At 39.0% G+C, this 18,501-nt stretch overlaps 1 protein-coding gene across 2 annotated transcripts in view; it reads right to left on the minus strand.

Moving 5' to 3' along the window:
- Window positions 1-18,501, minus strand: part of METTL16 (methyltransferase 16, RNA N6-adenosine) — a 52,178-nt gene that overhangs the window by 16,495 nt on the left and 17,182 nt on the right. For both annotated transcript variants that reach the window (XM_072639982.1, XM_072639983.1), the window contains 4 exons: window positions 15,158-15,357; window positions 12,862-13,002; window positions 12,234-12,349; window positions 9,765-9,907 (listed from right to left, as the gene is read on the minus strand). In XM_072639982.1, the coding sequence (XP_072496083.1) occupies window positions 9,765-9,907; window positions 12,234-12,349; window positions 12,862-13,002; window positions 15,158-15,357 (600 nt within the window). The remainder of the gene's footprint in view (window positions 1-9,764; window positions 9,908-12,233; window positions 12,350-12,861; window positions 13,003-15,157; window positions 15,358-18,501) is intronic.

Genomic DNA, 18,501 nt, shown 5'->3' on the forward strand with positions numbered 1-18,501 from the left:
GGGCAATGATGAGTGACAAAGAGTTCTGCTTCCTACCACTTCTGGGAAGGGGGGGCAGATAGGGGAAAGAAAAATGAATCAATAGCATGAGCTGGGATGATCAGAAATCTGATTTTCTTCTCTCACCCAAATCATCTTCTCCCAACCTTCCCTATTATTATCAGGGGAACCACTATCTTCCAGTCACCCAGACATTCTTGACAATGTCCCAGAAACCCCAGTCTACTTAGTGACTTCACACACTAGAAGTACCCTCCATCGCTGCAACCTTTCTTTCTCTAATTGGCCAGTTACTCCCAGAATCTTAAGGAGAAAGCCCAAGTCAGCCATGACTTCATGAACTCCTGCCTCTCACCAGATTTCTCTACAATGCCCTCTATTCTGGGTAACTCCTTCCCCCCCAACCCTCCACCACCACCCTTTCAACTTCCTCTTACATGTTGTCTTCCCCTATTAGAAGGTAAGGACTGTCTTTGTGTTCCCTGGGCTTAGCACAGTGACCATAAGCTCGCTGATGGCCAGACCGGCCTTAAATCCTCATCCTTCATCTTGCATATCCCTCTACATCTCCAGCCTCCATCCCCCTCTCTCTACTCACACAGCTTCCACCCTAGCTCAGATCCTCTTCAGTTCTCTCAGTCTACACTCGTATAATAGGCCTTCCTACCTCAAGCATCTCCCTTTCCCAATCTATCTTCCACACACTGGACAGTGACTTTCCTAAAGCAGAGGTCTCATCAGTCTCCCCTTTCTAACCCAGCCCCTCAATAAAATTCAGCAGTTCCCATTGGCTCTAGGAGCAGATGCTATTTCAAATTTATCTTATCCTTTTTAATCTCTTTCTTTTTTATTTCTCTCTCTAATATCTAGCACATATAATTGACAAATAAGTAAATACACATATTCTGGATGCTCAATGAACCACCATATTCTGACCTCATTTGTCTTCTTCTTTCAAATGCATCCTCCACACAACTGTCACAGTGATTTTCCTAAAGCACAGGTCTGAACAAGTCACCCCTTAATCAAGTTCACTGGCTCTTCATCCCCTGTGGGATTAAATATAATGAGAACCAAACTGTTTGACATTTAACCTGAATGCTTCCTACCTTTCCAGTCTTATATATATATATATGGTCAAGTCACTAGTCTACTTTTTACTCCTCTATCTTCTGAATCGGCGCATCCTTCACCTCTACCTCTCAGATATACGGCTTCCTTCAAGACTTCGTGAAAGATTTCAGGAAAGCCTCTTCCTCCCCCCCACTCCCCCAAAAAACTATTAGTATTTTTTCCTCTAAAGATTCCTTCTTTTTATTTATATGTACAAGCATATACATATATACATGTATACATATATAGACAGCTTTCTTTCACTTTCCTTTTTCTTTCTTTTATCTCCACAGTGGGAATCACACCCTTACCTGCCAGTGGTTGGCCCAAAGGGAATGTAAATTTTAATCTCGGAAACTTTTTTTGTTTTGTTTTTCCTCTTAAAAACCAGTCTTAACCCCAAAACAGCCCAAGTCCTACTTGGTGATAGTCTGGGCCCTGACAAGCCCAAAACAAATGAAAATAACAACTGTCTCTATTTCGGTCAGAAACCCTGAGGGTCTTCCCCTTCCAGATTTTTTTTAATGTTTATTTACTTTTAGTTTTCAACATTCATATACACAAAATTTTTGAGTTCCAAAGTTTCACCCCATCTCTTCACTCCCCCACCCCAAAACACCGTGCATTCTGATTATTCCTTCCCCCAATCTGCCCTCTCTTCTATCACACTCCATCCTTCCCTTATCCCCATCTTCTCTCTTTTCTCGTAGGGCAAGATAGATTTCTATACCTCATTACTGATATTTCTTATTTCCCAGTTACACACAATAACAATTCTCAACATTTGTTCCTAATACTTTGAATGCCAACTTCTCTCCTTTCCTCCCTCCCCACCCATCCCCACTGACAAGGTCAGTAATTCAGTACAGGCTATTTATGTGTAGTTTTGCAAAAGGCTTCCATAATAATTATGTTGCATAAGACTTAACTATATTTCCCTCTATCCTGTCCTGCCCCCAATTTATTCTATTCTCTCTTTAGACCTTGTCCCTCCCCAAAAGTGCTTACTTTTAATTGCTCCCTCCTTCCATTTGCCCTCCCTTCTGTCATCTCCCCTACCCCCGTTTTGCCTTTCTGCCCTACTTTCCTGTAGAGTAATATAGATTTTCATACCAAATTGAGTGTACCTGGTGCGATTCCTGTCCACCTTCCAGGCTGTCTTGGGCTAGAAATCTCTTTCACTCTGTTGTTTTATGGCTTCTGCTGCTCTAGAATTTGTTTAGGTCATTTTTTAACAGGTATTTTATGGGCTATGGGGGGAAAGCTACACTAGGTGCATCTTTCTACTCCACCATCTTGTCTCCACCCCAATTTTTTTTTTAAAGAGGTCATTCTTTGTCTCATTTTTTTTTAAAGCCTAATTATTGAATGGTCGCAACCTCAGTCAAACTGAGACCCAGTCATTAAAGACCTTGATAGGGCTGTTGCATCCAGTCGTCCTGAACCATATCTGGTCACTGGAGCCAGAAGGCTCTAAAGGAAAAAAATGAGGCTGGTGACTTTGCACAGCTGTCTCACTTAAATCCAATTCACTTGCATGTGATGGCATCACCTCCCTAATGTCATGGTCCTCTTTTAAGAATGAAGGACAAAGAGCAGCAAGCAAGCAGCAATATGTACGTACATATGGATACAAGAGCTAACATTTGCACCAGACACTAGGCGAAGCACTTTACAATGATTATCTCATTTGTTCCTCACAATAACCCTTAGAGGTAGGGATTATTTTCACCCCAATTTTACTGATAAGGAAACTGACACCAAGTGACTTGCCCAGGGTCACATGGCTAGTAAGGGTCAAACCTGAAGAAAGGACTCACTCTCTCCAGTGTGCCACCTAGCTGTCCCAACGTGTACATGTTGTCTCCCTTATTAGAACAAAACCTCCTTGAAGGTCGAGACCATTTTTGCCTTTAATTTGTAGCCCGAGCATTTAACATAGTTCCTAGCATTCAATAAATGTTGATAGACTGATTGATTTGGTTCAGCGCAAGAGCACTAAAAAACGCTGCTGGAGTTCAATTAAACAAGGTCTTCTAGAGTATCAGGCACACAGACAGGAGCATTTGCCAAGTAAAGGTGTGTATTTTACTCCCTAAGGTCATAGTTCTAGAGCTGGAAGGCCTTTGGAGCAGAATATATATGCTTCAGCTGATGTAAGAAAAGCAGGGGTAGCAATCCTAATCTCAGACAAAGCAAAAGCAGAAATAGATCTAAGCAAAAGAGAAAAGGAAGGAAACTATATCCTGCTAAAAGGCACCACAGACAATGAAGCAATATCATTACTAAAAATGTATGCTCCAAGTGGTATAGCATCCAAATTCTTGGAGGAGAGGTTAGGGGAGTTGAAAGAAGAAACAAGACAGCAGAATTATACTAGTGGAGGGCCTCAACCTCCCCCTCTCTGAACTTGATAAATCTAACCTCAAAATAAACAAGAAAGAGGTTAAGGAGGTAAATAAAACTCCGGATAAGGTAGATATGATAGATCTCTGGAGAAAATTGAATGGGAATAGAAAGGAATATACCTTTTTCTCAGCAGTACATGGCATATATATAAAAACTGACCATGTACTAGGGCATAAAAACCTCACAATCCAGTGCAGAAAGACAGAGACAGTCAATGCATCCTTCTCAGACCATAATGCAATAAAAATTAGATGTAATAAAAGATGATGGAAAGATAAACCAAAAATCAATTGGAAAACTAAATAATCTAATCCTAAAGAAGAAGTGGGCTAAAGAAGAAATCATAGAAACAATCAACAATTTCATTCAAGAGAATGACAATAATGAGACAACCTACCAAATCTTATGGGATACTGCAAAAGCAGTTCTTAGGGGAAGTTTTATATCTTCGAATGCCTACATAAATAAAATAGAGAAAGAGGTGATCAATCACTTGGGCATGCAGCTAAAAAATCTTGGAAAAGAACAAATTGAAAATCCCCAAGTAAATACCAAATTAGAAATACTGAAAAGCAAAGGAGAGATTAATAAAAGTGAAATTAAGAAAACTACTGAATTAATAAATAAAACCAATAATTAGTTTTATGAAAAAACTAATAAAATTGATAAACCTTTGGTCAATTTGATTAAAAAAAAGAAAGAAGAAAATCAAATTACTAACATCAAAAATGAAAGGGGTGAACTCACGTCCAATGAGGAAATTAGAGCTGGAAGGCTTTAGAGGCCACCTAGCACCGCCCTCTTACTTTGCCAATGAGGAAACTAAAACCCACAGAAGTGAATTTCTTTGTCCAATGCCACTCAGGCAGTAAGGGGCACAACCAGGATCTGATCAGAGGGAAAGACGACCCAAAAACAGTTATCTGTAAAAAAGGATCTCTAAGGAAGATGAACGCCACTGCCCTGATTGTAACTGAAAGGTTCCAATAGGACCCTCAGGAACCAATCTGTCCACAGTGTCAGACAGGTTGTGTTTGATTAAGGATTGGCTCCAGCTCAGAAGAGAGGCCTCTCAGTCTCTCTGCATAACAGAGTGTGTTTCATCTCAGTCCTTCCCCAAGGCTGGAAGGATGAAGTCTACTCCTCTATAGCCAGAACTAGACAACTAAAGCTGTAAAATGTTTATAGTTAAGTACTTAGGTTAACCAAAGTGCATGAGCCCTGAATTACTTCTCCAATATACTGGGGAAACATCCAAGTTCCTTTGCGAGGTTTAGCTCATTTCTGAGCCCAATGATGAGACTGCCTATCATTTCTCTGACCATCAGTTTATGGATGTGGATGATCATGCTACTGCCCCCACTATACCACTGGGAGGTTAGCATTTTGTAAACCTTCAAATACTATATCTAAGTGCTTCTGCACTTATAAAATACTTCTCATACAGCATCTAATTTGACTCACATTACAACTGCTCTGTAAGATACTAAGCTATCTACAACTGTTAGAAATAAGGCAACTGAGATTCAAAAAGAAAAGCAGTTTTCATACCAGTCCTTTAAAAATCAAGGATTTTGAAGATGGCAGAGTAGAAAGAGCACATACTCTAGCTCTTCCCCCACAGCCCATAAAATACCGGTAAAAAATGACTCTCAACAAATTCTAGAGCAGCAGAAGCCACAGAACAGAATGAAAGAGATTTCCAGCCAAAGGTAACCTGGAAGGCTGATAGGAAAAGTCTATTGCACAGGGTGCAGAGTGGAGTGGAGCCCAGCCTTGGCTGCGCGGCACCGGGAGGAACAGGACCAGAATAGGCCGCTAGGGCAGAAGCCCCAGCAGGGAGGGTCTCAGATCCCTCAACCCACAAGTGCCAAAGAAAGCTTCAAAGGTCAGTGAGAGGGCTTTCTCAAATCGGCGAGAGGGGAGCAGGGTCCCCCCCAGCACTGGCCCCAGGTGGTGGCAGTGGTAGCAGCAGCATCCATCTGTGAAGTACTCAGCCTAAAGCCCTTGTGGGAATTAAGCAGCTGATCTGAACCTCAGCCCTGAGCACGGTCCTGGGGTGAGGAAGAGGGAGGAGCACTAGGACCCTCCTCTTGACAAAGGATTTAGAAGCCAAGTAACTGGCTGGAAAAATGCCCAAAAAAGGGGAAAAAAATAAGACCATAGAAGGTTACTTTCTTGGTGAATAGGAATTTCCTTCCATCCTTTCAGATGAGGAAGAACAATGCATTTATTGTCAAAGGAAGTCAAGGTTTCTGCATCCAGTACCTCCAAAATGAATATGCATGGGCTCAAGAAAATGTAAGAGCTTGAAAAGCGAATCAGCAGCTTGCTAAAACAGACCCAAAAAATGCTGAAGAAAGTAACACCTTTAAAAATAGACTAACTCAATTGGAAAAAAAGGTCCAGAAAGCCAATGAGGAGAAGAAGGCTTTAAAAAGCAGAATTAGCCAAATGGAAAAGGAGGTTCAAAAGTTCACTGAAGAACACAGTTCTTTAAAATTTAGAATGGAGCAGATGGAAGCTAATGACTTTATGATAAACCAAGAAATTACAAAATAAAACCAAAAGAATGAAAAAATAGAAGATAATGTGAAAGATTTCACTGGAAAAACAACTGACCTGGAAAATGCATCCAGGAGAGACAATTTAAAAATTATGGGACTACTTGAAAGCCATGATCAAAAAAAAGAGCCTAGACATTATCTTTCATGAAATTATCAAGGAAAACTACCCTGATATTCTAGAACCAGAGAGCAAAATAAATATTGAAAGAATCCACTGACTATCTCCCGAAAGAGACCCGAAAAGAGAAACTGCTAGGAATATTGTGGCCAAATTTCAGAGTTCTCAGGTCAAGGAAAAAATATTGCAAGCAGCTAGAAAGAAACAATTTGAGTATTGTGGAAATACAATCAGGATAACACAGGATCTGGCAGCTTCTACCATTAAGGGATCAAAGGGCTTGGAACAGGATATTCCAGAAGTCAAAGGAACTGGGTTAAAACCAAGAATCACCTACGCAGCAAAACTGAATATAATACTTCAAGGGAAAAAATGGTCTTTCAATGATATAGAGGACTTTCAAGCATTCTTGATGAAAGGACCAGAACTGAAGAGAAAGTCTGACTTTCAAACACAAGAATCAAGAGAAGAATGAAAAGGTAAACAGGAAAGAGAAATCATAAAGGCCTTTCTAAAGCTGAACTGTTTACATTCCTACATGGAAAGATAATATTTGTAACTCTTGAGACTTTTCTCAGTATTTGGGTAGGTGGAGGGATTACACACACACACACACACACACACACACACACACACACACACACACACACACAGAGCACAGGCTGAGTTGAATCAGAACGGACTGATAGCTATAAAAAATAAAATTAAGGGGTGAGAGAGGAATATATTGGGAAGAGAATGGGAGAAATGGAATGAGGCAAATTATCACTCATAAAAGAGATAAGAAAAATCTTTTTCAATGGAGGAGAAAAGGGAGGTGAGAGGGGAAAAGTGAAGCTTACTCTCTTCACATATGGCTTGAGGAGGGAATAACAAGCTAAATAAATTTGGTAAGAAAATCTATCTTACACTACAGGAAAGTAGGGGAGGAGGGGACAAGTGGGGTGAGGGGGATGATAGAAGGGAAGGCAAATGGGAGGAGGCAGTAATTAGAAGTAAACATTTTTGAGAAGGACAAGGTCAAATGAAAGAATAGAATAAGGGGGGGAAAGGGTAGGATGGAGTGCAATATAGTTAATCTTACACAACATGACTATTATGGAAGTCTTTTGCAAAATGATACATATATAGCCTGTATTGAATTGCTTGCCTTCTCAGTGGAGATGGTTGGGGAGGGAGGAAGGGAGAGAAGTTGGAATTTAAAGTATTAGAAACGAATGTTGAGAATTGTTATTGCGTATAACTGGGAAATAAGAAATACTGGTAATGGGGTATAGAAATCTATCTTGCCCTACAAGAAAATAGAGGAGATGGGGATAAGGGAAGGATGGGGTGCGATAGAAGGGAGGGCACATTGAGGGAAGGGATAATCAGAATGCAAGGTGTTCTGGGAGGGAAGAGGTGGAAAAAAATTAGAACTCAAAATTTTGTGGAAAAAATGTCATAATCTAAAAATAATTTAAAAAAACAAACAAACAAAGGTTTTCCTGATGAGTCCCCTAGCACTTCCCTGAGATAAAAGGGCTTTGGAACCATGTGGGGTCTGAAGCTGCTGCTGCTTGGGCTCCCTTACTCCCCACTATTATACACATCTATCTTTAACTTCCCCTTTTTTTCTTCCTCTGATTTTACCATTTTCCTTTTTCCTCCCTCTATTTTAGGCCCACCAAAGTCCCTTTTCTTTGAGTTTCCAGGAGAAACTTAGGTAAAGAGATCACTGACCTCTGCTTGTGCATACAAAGATGAAGATACTGAAAATCCAGCTGCCAGCTTCACAAACTTAAGTGTGTCCGACAACTTCTCATATACCAGATTTCATATGATTCACTCTGAAAAACTTTAAAGATGCTATCAGGTTCAGAATCACAACGAAATATCTATTCTTACTTTTCATTCAGTCTCTGTGCTATCTATCCTTCAGCTGTTCAGAGAGCTGTATCAGTATTTTTAAGGTTTGCATTTATTCCTTGAAAAAAAAAGTGATGATTCTAAAGCTGAAACGAGGCTTGAATGGGTGGTAGTGTGGGAACAGCCTTTACAGGACCAGGGCCTACACAATCAGAGTAGGCTGAGAGCTGTGGGATGAGGCTCTGGTTGTTTGGAGAGCAGTCATGTAAGCTGCAGCTTTGCGGGGAAATCAATGCTGTCTTAGATTCATGTGAGGATCTGAACATCTAGAATCTTTAGAAGTCCCTAACAAGAGAGCAGAAATAGAAACAAGGTCTCAGCTGACCTGGTTTCACAGTGTTTCAAAGGCCCTTACTGTTTCTGTCCTCCTTCTACCTGGTTCTCCCCAACGTTAGAACATCACTTATTGTTCTTCTTGCTTCAATAACCCCAATCTACCTGTGAATAATCTTCTCTTCTACCATCAAAGCCATTTTATGTGAAAGACTTACTATGATGTTAAATGAGGATTTCAATGAAATTCATATTAAAGAAATTAATGAGATTGTGTGTTGATTCTAGGATAGAATCTAATCTTGCTGAACAGAAATAACTTTAAATAAACTTGAAACTTGGTGCTACCCACTAATTCAAAAACAGCTCAACCAAATGTAATGTATGAATGTAATGGAATACGAAGAACTCAGAGAAGTAAGGAAAGACTTTCGTGAGCTGACAGGCAATAAAATATGACAACGGAAATGGAAAGAAAAGAAAACTGAATGCTGTGGAATTATAATAAGCCAAGCTTTGTCCTCAACAATCAGGGCCATGTCCCTCCTTCCCTTCCTCAAAGAGGTGGTGTTATGGCATAGGCCTTGGACCCAACAGGCTGACTGATGTCCAAGGCAGGTGGCAGGCAGTCTGGTTCATTTTTCTTTTCCTCCTTTTTTCCTTTTTCTTTCAAAATCTTTGTCACAAGGACAAACTCAATGGACAGGGTAAGAGCTCCATACATAGAAATGAATGTGATGGAAACAAAGGGTGTCACTACGTTTTAAAAGAAAATGGGAAAAGTCTCCCTCCCTCACCTTTACAGTCATACCATGGTGCTGGGAGCCCTGCACTGTCTGTCACTTCAACTACATGTGGCAGGGCGAGAATCCAAGCAAAGCAAAGAGTTCTTTGTGAATATCTTCTCACTGCCTAATGACAGGTGTGCTGTCTGCAATAATTAGCTTAGACAAAGGGATCTCCTTAACCCTCCTATGAAATTGGTGAGGGATCTCTGTTTCCCTTCATTAAGTTCTTGACAGCTCAATGTCCTCACATCTGTCACTGTTTGTGAGTTTGATTCCAAGAACACAAATTGCTTCAAGAACTGGGCAACAAATCTATTTTGGCTTGTGGGGAAGAGATGAATCCATCTGTTTACTAATCAAAAACCTTATTTTAATCAGTTTGGATCCATAACAGCTCAATGCTGCTGTCAGTAGCCCCATCGTGGGACATTTTCCTCTATGGGGACATGCAAGATCAGTGGCTAAAGGCAAGTACCCCTAGGAGCAGCAGTCTCATCAGACATTTCTATTTTTCATTTGTTATTATTTTTCAGTCCATCATCGGAGAGAAAGAAATGGAAACTGGATTTGGTCTCCTCTCCTACTTACCTCAGTCGTTTCTTCAGCTGCAAACTGTCATGGATGATTCTTTTCACAAACTCTAATTCCCCTCCTTCTGCCATGATTTCAGTGATACCCCCAGTGTTTACAGAACTTGGGGGAGGCCTACGAGGATTTCGAGAGTTTACTCCCTAGAGAAAAAAAAAAGATATTTCAGACTCCTAAAATAGGTACTTGGGAATATTCTTGCTCCAAAGTTCCCCCTCCATTAGCAAGCTTTCTAAATTCTTACGCTAAACTCATTAGCCTTTTTCAACACAGGCTCAAAGCTCTAAGGAATCCTGAGGGTCATGTAGGTAAACCCCTCACTTTAGAGATAGAGAAACCATCTCTAAAGAACAAGAGGTAGGAAATGATTTGCACACAGTTACACAGGTATTATATGACAGAGCCAGGTTTTAAATTCAAATTCCTTAGCTTTACATCCCAGAATTTTTTTTTTTAATATAACAGTGGAAGCATGGAAAAAATGATGAATTTGGAAGTATCTACCTCAAGAAGCAGTATGTTTTAGGGGGCTGCCTAGGAATCAGAGTTCACGTTCTGATTCTGGCACACAAAAGCTGCATAACCACAGGCAAGCCACTTTAACTTCTCAGGACAGCCACTCTCTGTAACAATTACAGATTACACTGGCTCTGGCAGAAGGAACTTCCATACTGGAAGATCCACAGACAGATGGAATCAAGGTGTGGACAGAAAAAGTCCATGTGTGTAAATAGATACACATATACAAACAGATATACATAAATCAACCTGATAAAATGGTTAATGACCCTCTAATTCATTCATTCATCCATTTAATAAATATTTTACTGAGCACTTACTTTGTTCAAGGCCCTGTGGCAGGGATTTAAGGATATAAAGACAAGGCAGTAAGTTAAATGCATCTGAGTTAACTCCTCTATTTTTAACCCAAATCATTTAACTTTACTTACTACTTCTTTGCTTATGCCTTTTACTAGGCATTAACTCAGTGAGCAAAGAAATAAATACAGTTATACTCTATCACATGGTTAGACAAACCACTCCTTTTGATTGTATCATAAAAACTTAATAACAAACCCAGCAATCATCAATTAATTCAACAAGGATTTATTTAAGAACATGTGTTAGGATAGACACAATCTATTAATCTACAATCTAATACTAACTCAGTCCTCACAGGTTTCAGTAGATTCACAACTATATTTCGAGAAAATATCACTATAGTATACTTTAATGCTTCTAAAATGTAAAACTATCCATGATATATTTTCCTGAAAAGAGGAATCACTTTATTCTAGATAAGGCATGGTTAAGTCAATTTTTGGTAAAAAGTATTCTCTAAATGGGCTAAAAATCAACTATTTAAAGAAACATTTCAGTGAATCTTTTTGAAAGTAACCACTCTAATAGTCATTTGGATTTTTATAAATAAAACCTCATTAATTCAGACTAACTATGGTATGCTGGTGTGAATGACAGATTTTTTTTAAAGATTGCATTTTTCTTTTCTAAACATATAGAGCAAATCACCCTATCATGACAACTAACAAGTTGCAAGAGATCGATAAGCATGATTTGCAAGTACGATATTCTTTGCTTCTAAATTATACATTTAAGGTAGAATTTGATCTCACAAATAATTTAAGGACCATCTTTACCTCCTTCCACCCGATCATACTCGTTATAGTTACTACTTCAGAATGACAATAATAACAATAACAGCTAGCATTTGAATAGTGTCCAATATGTGTCACTCTGCAAAGCACTTTACAAATCTCATTTTATTTAGAATCTGGTAAGCAACTGAATCAATGAACTTTAACAGTATTTGAGGTTTTTTTGTGTCCCTTCTTACTGTTCATCCTTCAAAGCTGATTTGCCTGGAAAAGTGCTTTAGAGGGGAAAAAAGACTAAATTAGCAATGTCCCCAACTGTGATAAATCCAACAGGTGATGGTGAGGAGAGCTGCTTCTCTGCTCCACTGCCTACTACACACACACACACACACACACACACACACACACACACACACACACGCACACACACTGTTTTCAACAAGAGTATGAAACAGTACATATTGAGAGTTAACCTCTATTTCTGCACTCTTTCACTCAATAAGCAGAAATATATTTTGAGTTGTCATTAAAAGTCTTGCTACGGCACTCTTTCAGCTCTGCAACAAGACTAGGAAAAAAACCCCAAACCCAGAGAAGCTCTGGGGTCCCCTCCCCACTAGGCAGCCCCCAGCCCTATTTCCAGTAGTATAGCTCATCTATCAGAGTGCACAAGCCACTGTCTACCCAACAGTCAACCTTGGGAAAGTGTTGTACTATTCAATGTTTCACAATGAAATGCAGCACCTGATGCACCCACTTTCTCAACAAACAATGCTCTCACTGCTAACCCACCCAGTCAAATATGGCAAATCCAGACAAACATTCAGTTTCTCTAGAGCAGCAGATACTCTACCTTGGCTTCCAACTGGTTGGCAAAAAAGGGAGGGTTGCACATGCAAAAATCATAAATGATCTCAGATTCCTCTTTAAGAGCATCCATTAGGAGTGTCTTCTGTGGTACTTTAACCACTGGCAGAAAAAGCAGGATGTTTAAGATATGGAGCAACAATTAACTCACTACTGATTCATTAACATGCTTAATGTCTCCGCTTATCATATGTTTAACACTACAAAAAAAGTACCCTCAGTTTATACAAAAGAGACTTTAGGTCCCTGGAACAAAAGGAAAAGAATATTAACAGCCTTTAAAACATACAACAGGCAGGAGGAAAAATACACCTCAGTCATCTCTAGGGGTTTATGCTTCAAATCTAACCCCGGTTCATGAACTCTGTAGCTGCTCAATCAATGGTCACTGGAGCTCAAAAAGAGGGCCGGTTCAAACTCCTTCACACACCCCCTAGCCCTCACTAGGTGGCCAAAGAGCAGGGTGGCTACAACCTGGGAAGAGGAGTCACTCAGGCCTGCACCTTGGCAAAAGCCAAACATTGTCATCAACCTCTGAACACAATAAAAGGTGCGCACGAGGTGCACTGAATGATAATTTTTTTAAAAAAGGATATTTGTTCTGTGGAGTATACCTTTTATGAGATCAGATAAATTATTCTGTTCCACATTTTTCTTAGCATAATTAAAGCACATATCATCCACTTCTGTTGCAAGGAAATACCAGCCATTGAGAGTTGCTCCAAGTAAAGGATAGATGCAAGATGCTCCTGTACCTACCAAAATAAAAATTCAATACACATATAACACACACACGCACGCATGCACACATGCACACGCACGCACACACACCCATTGGAGAAAACAATTATTCTCTTCTTTGAACTTCTAAAGTACTTACACAAGTCAACATTTAATAATAAAATACTAAAATATGCTTTGTATTATTCTTCAGTGATCTGCAGACATTAATTTTATATCCATAGCAAAACTGTATGCATGTCCAGATGGCAACAGCCCAGTCTTCTAATTTATGACTCTCTCAAAGTTCAGGGTATATAGCAGGCATTCCATAAATAAGCTGGTGGCTGACTGGAAAAGCTCAAAACTCAAAAAGGTTAAGTTGATTTACACAATACCTACACTTTCACACATTACCTTGTTTCCATGAAGGAGATCAATGATAGAGGATTTGCCAAAATACCACAGTGGTCAAATACCACAAACCAGATGAACATAAATTTCACTCCTCAAATAAAACCAAATATCTTCCAAGGTATATGTTTTTTTAGTGAAATGAGGAACATCTAATTCCTCAGTCTACTTACTAGATGTCTGAAGAAAACTAAGTCATCTATAAAAATAAAAGAAAATCTTTCTAGTGGCTGCTAGACTCCAAAAATCTAAAATCATTTAGAATTAAAAAAGTTAAAATCTTTGGATCAGAAAAATCAATCTAGGCCAAACGTATCAAATGTCTAGATAACTAGCAGTCACTAATTCCGATCCCTTCAGAGGAGCAATGAGGCATAATGGTTTATATAAGGGTTCTTTTGTACTTTAGTTCTCACAAAGAAAAAAACCAAAAGGCTAAGGAATCAACTACAAAAATGGCCTTAAGTGTGTATCTTTCTAGTAATATATCCTACCCATTAAAAAAACCAAACATAGGAGCTTCTGCAATAGTAAATACAAATATAAAGACAAACATATTAGATATCCTGAATCTTAATGTTAGAACTTTACATTCTAATCCTTCCCAGAAAACTGAAATGAATTATGGAAGGGACAAATGGAGGGAACAAAAGGGAAAGAGAAGGAACAATAAACTGCAAGTTTATACCTGCAGAATAGCAACCTCTGCTTGATGAGTGTGGGTAAACAGGTAACAAATACTAAAAGTCTACATTTCCTCTCTTAATAATTACATTCATTTTTTCCCTTCAAAGATTATAGGACCGTAATTAGACCAAATTCAATTCCAGCAAAGTGGCTCCCTTCCATATCATCTTTACCTTGTCCCCCATAACCCATTTTATAGAAATAGCTAAAAAACATGCCTGCAAGCATTCCCTCATGATGTCCTTTAGGGTCTGAGGTAAGATTAAAATCAAACCCAGGGGCCAAGATCTTCAAGTTTACTGCAAATTTAGGAAGTCAGCTATCATGATAAATGTGGCACAGTCACTTGGCTTAATGTAACCCTAATTCAAAGCTAACAAGATAAGAACCACTTGCCCTTCAGAGATTGATTTCCAATGGTAATTCTATATTTGAATACAGAATTTTTAAGGTTCTTTAAATCAACCTTTCCTATAAAGGACCAGAACAAGTTAAAGGAGAAAAAGGAAAATTAGTGGAATAAGCTAGAGATGACAAATGGACAATATATTTACCCTGTCTTTATCTCCCTCTACTACTTCCTCCTGAAACTAATTCACCCTGAAAGTCTTCTGAAATGTAAATGTTAATAAAATGCTCTTAAAGCAATTAAGCAAAGCTCATTTTATGTACAATAATTCCACTAGTTCTACTTTAATTTAAGCATTCCATACAAATGATCATCCAAAGAGTCCTGAAAGGTTACTTTACAGACCCAGGTGAAATTTTAGTAAATGCACATCTAGCTAAAATTCCAACTGGACTTCTTTCAGTGAATCTAAATCTCAAGAACATAAAAGATAATAAATGTTTAAACCAATAAGGAAAATGAGAAAGTAGAGAAAGCACCAAATTTCTCATCTTCATTAGAAAGGCTTCTGTTCTAGAATCTCACGTGGTTATTCAAGTGAAGACAATGGCAAGAAAAGCCCAACTGTCACCGACTGGAAATCTCAATGGTCAATTTCTTTAACTAACACTGAGCACAGTAGCTGGTAAAGAAACACTGTATGAAAACTCCAAGCAAGAACCAAAGAGAAGAGGTGATACCGATGTCAATCCCCCGTCGGAGGGCACTCCTGGCTGGGTCCCAAGGGCCAATCAGATCTTCCACCCAGTGGATGTAGTTAAGTCGCAGGGGCACTGTAGGAATGAGCCTTTCCAATGGGATATCAATGGAAAGCCCAAAGTCCTCCTTCAAGAGAGTGCAAGTCAAAGCTCGGACAGCTTCAGGGTCCTTGAAGTTAAGACTGGGGGGAGAGACGCAGAAAAATGGAATTCAGTCAAGTTCGCTATACACACCACTTATCACCAAAGCCCTTGGAATTTTCCTTACAGATGTCTGACTACATCAGGTCTGCGCACCCTGTGGCCCAAGACTTATGGCCCTCAGGCCACTTGCAACATGCCAAAAGATTTCGGGTGGCCCTCGAAAGATGTAGAAGAAAACATCCTTTGTATGGAAAGGAAATTCTTTGGCACACTGCTGCTTAGGTCCACTGCAGTGGGTTGTGCAGGCCTGGTCTAAATCATGCCCCACGGCACTTAGCACCCTAACAAATTTAAAAGGTACTTATTCAAAAATTACTTATCTCCTATTCCCCCAAAATGAAATTAGGATTGATTTTTTTTAAGTTTCTATATGGCAGCATGAACTTTCCCCAAGTGATATTAGATTTCCTTCAAAGTTAAATGTGATAAAAGTCACATTTGCTGAAACCTTAGTTTCCTCCTCACTAAAATTAGGGTAGTAAACTAGATGATCACTAAAGTTCCTCTAATGCTTGTAGGGTCTTCTAATTTCATAATAACAACTTCACATAAAACATGCATACAGACATGTATACTAATTTCATAAGAACAGTGACCTAAAAATAGATGTTTCTGAAAACGGACAGGTAGAAAATAAAAAATGGTAAATGATAATAAAACAAGATTTCAACGATCATTTCAGTAACATCCTTTCACTCTCCTGATGTCTGATGGCATCTAAAAAAAGCAACCCTACTGTGCATAAACAGGGGCAGCCAGGTGATAACACCGGATTGAGCACTAGACTTAGAGTCAGGAAGACCTGAGTTCAAATCTAGCCTCATACACTTAATAGCTGTGTGACTCTGGGCAAGTCACTTAACCCCTATTTGCTTTAGTTGCTCATTTGTTAAATGGGGGCACACTGGAGAAGGACATGGCAAACCGCTCCAGAATCTTTACCAAGAAAACCCCATGGACAAAAGTCTACAGGGTCAAGCAGAGTCAGAACAATGGAAGAACTGAACACAACTGTGCATAAGTGGTGGTACACTGTAAGCGTTAGAGTCAAAGATGACTGTGTACTGAATTAAAAGTGCCACAGTTAAAAGTAACAAAGAGTTTTAATACAGTCAAATATAACCACAATCTCCCCATACAAGTCCTGTTCTCTCACACCTACACATTTTACCTCATGAACAGACATAAAATGCTTCCCTCCCTTTAAAGCCCAACACAAGCTAGACTTCCTCCATCAAGGTTTCCTCACCAGTCCCCCGCAACAGCTGAGTTAGACCTAACAGACTAATCACATAATACTGTGCATTATGATTGTATTGGCACACCAGGTATCTCCCCCACTGTCTATTCTCCATGTAGTGGGAATATTTAAGTATCCTGAATGATGATTATGTTAATATGTTTGAAATGAGAGAAAGGTGAATAAGACTATGAATCTGTATGACGCTTACATACAGACTACAAAAATAAATTTTGAATCTCCTTCTTATGAGGCATTAAAGTGAATGACAACATCCAGAGTGCTGGTTTTGAAGCAACTAACACTGTGGAGAAGGAAGGAGGGGGAAGTAGTGCCAAAACAGTCGAGGAAAGTTTTCAAAGATCCTAAAAAAAGCAACTCTACTGTGCATAAACAGGGGCAGCCAGGTGGCAGCCCCAAAAAACCAATGCCAAAAGAGGCCCTGGCTTCGTTTCTAAGGGATAACTAAGGACATTCAGGATGGTCACAATTACTGAAGAAAGCAGTTACTGTTAAGATACTAGGGCCATCAATACAAAAGTGGTCAAAAGATGTAAGAATTGCAAACTATTAACAACTATATGAAAGAATGCTCCAAATCACTAATAAAAGAAATGCACATCAAAATAACACTGTGGTTTTAGACCTCACTCATACTCTGCAAAACTAGCAAAGATGAAAAGAGTCAACACTGGAAGAACTGTGGTACAATAGGAACTAGCACATTGTTGGTGGAGCTGTGAATCAGTAAAAACCAATTTGGAAAATCACTTAGAATTATGCAAATAAAATGATTAAAATGTCCATATTCTTTGACCCATAGTCTTATACTCCAAGGAGGTCACGGATAAGTCCTCATATACACCAAAACATTTATAGCAGCATCTTTGGTAACAGCAAAGAATTAGAAACAAAGCAGCCACTCACTGATAAGGATGGGCTAAACAAACTGTGGCACAAGAATGTGAAGGAATATGACTAATATGTAAGAAATAACAAATGTGATGAATATAGAGAAACATGCAAAAGATCTACATGAACTGACCAGAGGGGAAGAAGTAGAGCCAAGAATACAAAAAACACAAAGGGATGACTACTATTTAAACCTAAAAAAATCATTAAAAGGTCAAAAGCAAATGTTATAAAATTATAAAGAATAAGAAAGTCTCAAAGGGAGAAAGTCAAGAAGACACTTCCCCATCTACCCCACTGCGTTATAAGGCAAGAGTGGAGACTCACAAGGGTTGCACATGGTTTCAGACCTTTTTTGAGGCACTGATCAGTTATACTGATTTTTTCCTTTTTCTTTTTTTGTCTTTAAAAAAAAATACTATTTGTTTTATAGAATGGATCTCCGAGAAAGGGAGGGATATTGAAGGAAACTATGATGATAATATATCAATGAAACATTTTTAAGATGAGGAAAAAAGATTCTAGGAAGTGCATATACTAGGGAGAAGTGAAGAGAAGAGATAGAAAACAAAACCAAAGAAATCACAGACTAATGAAACCTATTATAAAACTATCCAAAATCATCCAGCTGTTCCTGTGGAGGTATCTCATCTATGCCTGCTTCTTATGATATTGTGGGCAGATTAAAAAGTCAAAAAGAAAAAAAATTAAAGTCATCATCTTCCCCTGGGAAGGCACACAGTCAAATGTAGTTATTGTTGTGTTCATCCTTCGTTGCCATCAGAAAATAATGACATGACTTTGTTTTGAGTGAGGGAGGGCTGTGCAGGTCACCAGTCTCACTTCTCTAGTCAAATGTAGTCAAATCTACTTAAAAGAGTAACTAAGATCCTTCTAGCAATCAGAGGATCCAGATATTCAAAGATTTTGCCATTGGGAGAAAGGATGAAGTCTTTGGGCTCCCACATCA

Source organism: Notamacropus eugenii, chromosome 2, assembly GCF_028372415.1.
Source record: "Notamacropus eugenii isolate mMacEug1 chromosome 2, mMacEug1.pri_v2, whole genome shotgun sequence".
NCBI lineage: Eukaryota > Metazoa > Chordata > Mammalia > Diprotodontia > Macropodidae > Notamacropus > Notamacropus eugenii.